The sequence below is a fragment of the Zingiber officinale genome, chromosome 6B, assembly GCF_018446385.1.
Source record: "Zingiber officinale cultivar Zhangliang chromosome 6B, Zo_v1.1, whole genome shotgun sequence".
NCBI classification, from domain to species: Eukaryota; Viridiplantae; Streptophyta; class Magnoliopsida; order Zingiberales; family Zingiberaceae; genus Zingiber; species Zingiber officinale.
In genome coordinates, this window is record NC_055996.1 from 107,198,530 (window position 1) to 107,206,369 (window position 7,840).

The 7,840-nt window shown below is 37.1% G+C and overlaps 1 protein-coding gene across 2 annotated transcripts; it reads right to left on the reverse strand.

Moving 5' to 3' along the window:
• Positions 1 to 3,177: 3,177 nt before the first annotated feature.
• On the reverse strand, positions 3,178 to 6,662 carry LOC121988761 (probable mediator of RNA polymerase II transcription subunit 26b). Of its 2 annotated transcripts, none has more exons than XM_042542363.1 (10): positions 6,532 to 6,662; positions 5,599 to 6,131; positions 5,358 to 5,426; positions 5,153 to 5,235; positions 4,704 to 4,756; positions 4,503 to 4,618; positions 4,363 to 4,390; positions 3,834 to 4,267; positions 3,663 to 3,753; positions 3,178 to 3,579 (listed from the first exon to the last, which is right to left on the reverse strand). In XM_042542363.1, exons 2-10 carry the CDS (start codon positions 6,004 to 6,006, stop codon positions 3,458 to 3,460), a joined length of 1,404 nt encoding a protein of 467 aa, XP_042398297.1. In that variant the 5' UTR covers positions 6,007 to 6,131; positions 6,532 to 6,662; the 3' UTR covers positions 3,178 to 3,457. The 2 variants fall into 2 exon arrangements, with proteins under 2 accessions (XP_042398297.1, XP_042398296.1); XM_042542362.1 differs by having other exon boundaries at positions 6,431 to 6,642.
• Positions 6,663 to 7,840: the final 1,178 nt, after the last annotated feature.

The following is a 7,840-nucleotide window of genomic DNA, read 5'->3' on the forward strand; positions in this document are numbered from 1 at the left end:
AATTTATTGGTAATCACTACAAAAAAAAAAAACTCACATATCTATTTATTCCTTGAATTTATTCCTTGAATTAAAGAAAATACAATACAAAATCATTCATAAAATTAAAATTCAAACACTAAAATCTAATTTTACTCAACTTGACAAAATTGACAAGACTCATGAACTAAAGCTTTAAATTTTTACATCATTTTACAGAAATATACATAAATAATAATCTTAATTTTATTTTACAAACAAGAATAATAAATCAATCAAAGGGTAAAAAACATAACTTACCTGCTACTTGAATATGTTTGTTTTTGCCTTCAAAATACAATGCAAACTACTTCTTCACCTTAACAGTCCTCTGGTTGTTCCGATTACCACCTTTAACTTCTTCACATCCGACATTCGTCGATGATCCTTGGGTTGAAGGTGAAAGTTGGGTTTTGCACTCGAAGCTTTAAGTTTTGCACTTGAATGTGAAAGTCAAGTTCTGCCGCCTCTCCAATTTTTGCCTTCAACGTCGAAGAAATTATTTTGGAAGGTCGCCTACGGTTTAGGGTAGAAGTCGGCGAGGGAGTTCGTTGGAAGTCAGAGGAGTATAAAATGAAGAAAGAGGGTAATTTGGTATTGAAGCATATTAGGAAATTAAAGAATAGAAAGAGGTTTGGTCAGGGAGTGAGAACATATTTTGTCTTACTCGGGGATTGACGGGAAAGTTGAAGTTGTGGTTAGAGATTTAGACCATTCACACCAGTTTTCCTATCCAAAATGCATAATTTAGGGTAAAAAGTCACTTTATTAAATTTGGATATCCACTTTTCAATACATCATATATCAGCTTCCCTATTTCTTTTCTCTCCTCTATAATGTTTAGGGAATGGAATCCATTCCCTAAATTTAGAGAAGTACTATTCATAAATGCATAATTTAGAGAATTCATAAGGTAACTGATGTAAAAAAATTTTAGCTACCCTATCTAAAATTTAAGATAAAATTTTTGAATAAGGTATTTGATGTGCATGTGGATGTGGATGTGGATGTGGATGTGGATGCTCTTAAAAGTAATTTACTGTTGTTTATATCTAACTCTGAAATCATTATACCACTCCAGGAAAAACAATTGCTAGAATAATTTGGTAACATAGCATGGAGAAAATGCTTCCTCCTTTCATTTCCACAAACACAAGAATTGAGCTTGGATTCATAAGACTCGGTTCTATTAAAAGGGGAAAATTTTTGCAAATAGAAAATAATGCAAAAAACTAGATTCGAGAAGCGGCGAGAAAATACTTTTTTGCACCAATCAATTACCTGAGTGACTTTTGCAAGGCAAGAAGCACGAGATGGCTTTGGGGGTAAGATCGGATCATCTGCCCCATTTTTTCCTATCTTTATCTCTTACTCATCGCCCTAATTCATCGCAGGAGGATTTCAGCCATCAATCCAATCAGAACTATACCTCAGGGGAAGATGAACACAGAGGAATCATCGCCGACGCGATTAGCGTCGAAATTCGTCCGGATCTTAACAGACTTTCTTCTACCGTCGATCTGAACTCTTACTTAGATCCGATCGGATTCCAACACCGATCGTGCCGGTGGTGATCCCCTTGAGTTCACCTTTCCCCAAGGTATAGTTTTGGCTGATCCGACGGCCGAAAGTCGCCGATGATGAGCTGGAGGCGACGAGTGAGACACGGGGATAAAGAAAAAATGGGACAGAGGATCCAATTTTTTTGGGTGCAGGGGTGGATCCAATGTGTGTGTGTATATATATATATATAATTTAAATATAATAATAAAATTTATCTGTAAAATTTCTCTGTTTTAAATTTTTATTAATTATAATTTGTGTAAAATTTTTAAAATACAAGAGTGTTATAATAATTTTATATCTAAGTTTGCGGTATCTAATGTATCAATTCATATTCCTCTTTCTCAAACGTAATTTACAAACACACTCTTAGCCTTTAATTTTCCCACGCATTCTATTTCTGTTGTCGTCAGCGGTATGCTCTTTTCGTCGTCGTATCTCCTCCACCACCTTATTTATCGAGGCATCATGTCCTCTCCCTTGGCATCATATCTCGTGAACACCTTCGTGACGTCGACGAACGTTATCTCCACCTCTGCCAGTAGCATCGCAGTATCCACGGATGTGCCTCTATTACTTCTAGGTAGTTCCTCGAGGATTCGGATCGCTATCGGCCTACAGTACGAGAGATGGATCTTTCGGTCCATCCACCCCACCCGGAGTAGCACCTCGTCAAGCTGTTCCGGGTGATTCGTGGTGAAAATCATGAGCTGCTCTCCAACGCACGCGACCAGAGCTCATCCACGAAATTGAGCACCCGAGAGACTCAAGTATAGTAATTTCATTTTACCCCTTGCCCCGGAGCCACCCCTGTTCGGTCGTCCCAGATCCAGAGCATCCCGAATCCAGAGCTTAGAGGTGATAAAGAGCTCATCTCGGGAGGTGATGAGCCCCAATCGGAGAGCTTTCGTTATGTTCTCACGTAGTGTCCCCTTTGAAGAGTAGTGCGAGGTAGTGTCAAAGTGGTCGTAGCCGATCTTGATGGCGTGGATGCATGGCGTCCCGAGTGGTGTCTAAGGGCGGCCGAGGAGAGGCCTCAGTGCCCATGGCGATGCGGGGCATGGCATTGGAGCCGAAGCTCAGGGGCACCTCATGGATCACGATCGCCATCATGCCCTTCTTGCGGAAATGCAGGTGACTAGGTGAGAACATAGTATGATTTGATTAAGAAGAGGAGTGAATTATAAAAAATTATACACTATTTAAATAATAATAATAATTATTATTATTATTATATTGGAAAAAAAATAAAAAGAGTTGGTAAACATATCTTTTTTATTAACATGATGCATAAAAAAAAAATACTCCCATCCAAAAAATAAAAATACTCCCACCCTATTCAAATACTCCCACCCTCTAACTATTCCAGATGGACTCTGAGGGAGATTTGAGAGGAACATAATTATCTTTTGCCATAGTAACATTAATAAAACTCAACATTTAAAAAATAATAATTATTAATAAACTCTAAAAAGCAAGCGTAAATAACAAACTTCAAACTTTATACAATAGAAGTAAATCTGAAATAAGAAGAAGATAAAGAGATTCTTCCTTCCTTTTCTCCCTTTTTTTATGGTGTTAACAAAAAAAATCAACTGATTGGCAACTCATTGATGCCCTTATACATATTAAAATCTCCAAAGAAATAATAATTTGTAGCCATGTAAACTTTTCAATCTCCTCATCACAACAAAGACTTCCTTAAGACAAGATATAATCAAAAGACAAGAAATATTTGTTTTTGTGTCTGCAATTGCCAGAAGTGGACAGAGTCGATATCTGCGGATTGTTTTCTGCGACGAAAACAGAAGATCCATGACTGAAAACAGAAGAGTCATGAATGCAAGTTGTTGTGCAAATTCATTGTTAACAATGTCTAGCGGCGACCATTTGCCCAACCCTTGATCTTGTTCTTGGATTTTGAAAATTGTGGCTTGTTGACGACCTTTTTGGGTAGATCATGCAGCTCCATCACTTGTATTGTTCGTTGTTTTTTTGCTGCAATACATGAATGTCAAATAGCCATCAATTTGACAATTGTTGTTAGCATTAAAAGATAGAATGTTAGTATTGAAACAGACCGTTTTCTGCTTGCTGGTACCCTTCCTGAAGCTTCCGCTTTGCGATTTCTAGTTTTGCTCGTATCAGGGTATCCTCTGAGTGTTTGGTTTTCTGCTAGAGTGGAGGATGCTTTACTAGTTTGTCTCCCAGCACTAGATTATCTGAATGTATAAAAAATCAGCAAAACTTACATCTTGCATAGGTCCGGATGACTTCCTACGAAGTGCGGAATTGTCTTGAATCCGTTTAAGTTTCGCCTCCGTGCTAGCTTTCTGCTCGGAGATTAGCTTTGATGGTTTGCCAGACCCAGAAACAGGCATTCTTTGCTTGGTCACAGCAGCTTCCTGATTTGCCTGGCTAATAAATGTTTCTCGAAGCTTTTCTTGTTTAACTAATACTTTCTGCTTCACCAGCACTTTATCTTCAGGATTTGATAAACATCGCCATTCTTGTCTGCTTGAATCTTCCTTTAAGTCTGCTGCAATCCCTGGTGCTTGCCTCCTTGTCTCTCCCTTATCTTTGGGGATTGTCGCTTGCTTTGGAAGCTGTTGTTTCTGCTTTGGATCATAGATTTGAATGCTTGGGGTTTCCCTGTTCTCTTCAGAACCATTATTATTTCTAAAATCTGTAGAATTTACAGTAGGTCGAACCTTCATCAATGTATGAAAAAATTGAGGAAGGGTAATAAAACAAAAGGCATAGATAAGCAAAGTTACTCACTTCCATCATCATCCATTTCATCAAAAAACTTCATATCCAACCGATCAACAGGACAGGAAATAGAAACCAGTTAGTTCATTTTCTGCATTATGATTGATTGAACAAGTACTATATCAAAAATATTTATCGAATGATCACACCTTAGACAGCTGCATAGGAGCAGTTTGGGTAGCAAATAGAGCTCCTTCATCTAATGGAGGGAAAGGGAGACCTTCCTCATCTTCCATAGGAAGATTTATGGAATCCGGAGAGTTCTCTGCAAATGATTTGTTTGTAACTAATAGAGGTAAACATTCTAAACAAAAGAAAGTAACAAAACTCACAAGTAAACGATTGTTTACCTGGAATGGCAGGTGTAGCACTTACCCATTCATCAGCCAAAACCTTCCAACCCCTACGACAACAGAAGAAGTATGGTTAGACAAGCCTCTGAATGGATAATGCATATTAATGCACTAGATGGCGATGAAGTTGATAGAAAAACTCCGCGGCCATTAGGAATTACATCATCATGCATAAATGATGTAATTAATCCAATCTGTATTTTAGGATGAGTACCTCAAGAAATTGATATTGGATGAAATAAAATGAAAATAGCATAAATGAACAAGCACAAAAACAGAAAAAGAAAGTGAAGGCTAGAAAGGAAATTGTCAGGGGTATTCGCTAGGAGTATCAGTGTATGAGTTTCAAGGTGATGAATCATATAGATAAAACAACCCTGTGCATCTTCGATAGACTATTTCTTTCTGACCTCAAAATAAATTTGATACATAAAAGTGACGCTTACTCAATAAGTGTTCGTGCAAGATGGCGAATTTGCTTAGAGTTGTGCTTCCGCACACCACTAACTGCCCTTCCGATTGCAGTTGCCTAAGGCCAAAAATAGATAAATTCAGTATAACTCAAGCAGTATATAGCTTTCTGATCAAGAACTCCACCATATCACTCAAAGGAACAATAGAAAATATCCTAAAACTATTTATATTCCTCACCATAAGTACTTCAACAGAGAGTTCCATCAACTGCAGTCTTCTCAAGGATTCAAACAACACACTATCAGACTGCAAACAAGAGCAAAGCATATCGAGTAAAATGATAAGCTACTTGAGATCTTGCAAAGACTGTCAATGATCCTATTCTGAACATTCAGCAAAGCAGTGTATCGAACAATGTACGTGCCGTATCAAAGGCATCCCAGGAATGGAGTTTCTGAAGGAAGACAATGACACAAACCTCATCTTGGTAGTTGACAAGGATCTGCTTTATCCTTGAAACCTCAGTGACTACCTCGTTCGCCTCTTCGATCTCCTCCGTGAGCGCCTCCGCCTCGTCGTAGCTGTAGTTGCTCACGATCCCGTTCAGATCCTCAGGCCCGTAGTCATCGTTGCTACGTTTCACCACATCATCCCTCTTGACGCTGCCGTCGCCTTCCTCCCCGTCGGCGGCGCCTACGCAACCAAAACACCGGGGGAGCAGGGCGGTGAAGAGCTTCTCCGCCAACTGAGCCCTCCGGCTCCGGAACTCGTCGGGGTAATCCGTCGCCGCCACGACCACGGCTTGCTCCATCACCTCGAAGATATCGCCATTGGCGCTGCGGAAGAACTTCCGCCAGTAATCGAGGGATACGGGGGAGCCCGCCATGGAGAACGGCGTGGCGGCGACGGCGACGTCGCCGGTGAGCAAAGCACACGGGGAGGAATCACAATCGATGTACGTAATCAGGAGACAATCGAGCAAAGATCGAATTCTGAACGAGGATTTTAACCCTGAAAACAAAACAAAAGTAAAATAAAAACTCAGATTGTAAGCAATGCTCTCTCGATCGGAGAGATTTCTACAACAAATTCCACCAATTTCGTTCCAAGAATAATAATAAAAAAGGGTAAATCATTTTGGCGATAACTGACGCCTTAAAATTTGTAAAATTCCAACTTTTTGCCCCCAAACAAGACGCCGTCACTTCTACGCTCACACAAAAATCCAAATGAACTTTTTTTTTTCCCGTAACCACCCAACAAGAAGTAATCAACAGCAAACAAACACAAGAAATTGTTAGAACAGATGCCTTTTGGTTTAATTTTCTTCCTCCCTTCAACTGCAATAATAATTTCCCTATTCTCGCCTGCAAATAAAAGCAAAGCAAGGGGAGATGGAGATGGACGTGACCTTTCTTTTCTTTCTCCTCTTGAAAAAACACAGTTTTTGATCGATCGAAATACGCAAAGCAGTTACTACTACTCGTAACGACGGCGATCGTGATCGTCGATTTCGATTGGACTTGTCGATGAATTTTGTGACGATTAATTGTTTCTAATAAATAAATGCGTCGCCACGAGGCGACGGGTCGCCATCTGTGACTAGCTGGAATGAACGATTGAGATGGGTGACTATGTGCCGTAAATAAATCGGATTTTTATGAAAAAAAAAAATTTTAATTTGATAAAATTTATTTATATTGCTTTAATAAAAAAATATTATAAAAAATAAATTTAAATAATATTAAGTTTAATTTATAAATAAATTTATCTATTAATATATATAATTTAATTGTAGATTTATTTTAAAAAATTTATTCAAATATAAATATAATAATTTATAAAATTTTATAATTTTAAATTATTCATAATAATTAAAAATTAAAAAAATAATATAGTGGATAAACATTTGGCCTAAATTATAAAGATAATAAGAGTTGATAAAAAAATTTAGTGGATAAACATTTTGATTAGTATAAAATTCTAAAAGTATGTCTAAGAAAAAAACTTCAAAATATATATATTTTTTTTAGCATTAAACTACCTAAATAGATCTCCTAATCCTAAACTCTGGTCCCCTCCTGATCTTCTCTAAATTGACATATTTCAAATGTCATTTCATTTACACTCAGCCTAAATTTTGATAAAGAATACTATACAAAATATACTTAAGCTTAAAACAGTATCAATTTATGAAAAAAAAACACAAATTCAATCCAAGCTCATAAATTTTGAGAAAAAAAAACCTAAAAATAACTCTCAATGTTTATAAAATGCCTATATTTTATCCACAAAAAAAAAACACCACACTGAGTATCCCAAAGTTTAAAATAATACAAATTTATTATTTTTGGTGCTGTGAATGTAAATGAAGTAGCATTTAAAGTATGACATTTTGGAGAGAACTAAAAGAAAACTAGGGTTTAACATCTAGAAGAACTGAAGTGTTAAGTGTTATATTAAATAGTAAGATAAGTATCAAAACTAAAGCCACGACCAATTGGACGTAATTGTTAAAAAAGGGCCAGAATTGTACCTAATTGTTAAATCGATAAAACTTTGCTCTAATCAAAAGGTACCTTATTGTGAATGTTAGTTATGTATATAAGTAAAATACATAATTTATTTTTACTTCGCATAAATTAAATTTTGTACGATGATGGGTAATGCGATACTGCAAATCTTCGAAATTGTTTTGAACTCTAGCCACGGATTGCTTG

Bases quoted from the DNA above. Each gene is read 5' to 3' on its own strand.
- LOC121988761 (XM_042542363.1), bottom strand. From the start codon at position 6,006: ATGGCGGGCTCCCCCGTATCCCTCGATTACTGGCGGAAGTTCTTCCGC. The intron at 4,268-4,362 runs GTGAGTAACTTT...TAAATTCTACAG, and splicing joins TGAAATGGATGATGATGGAA to ATTTTAGAAATAATAATGGT. The intron at 3,580-3,662 runs GTCTGTTTCAAT...CATGTATTGCAG, and splicing joins GTACCAGCAAGCAGAAAACG to CAAAAAAACAACGAACAATA.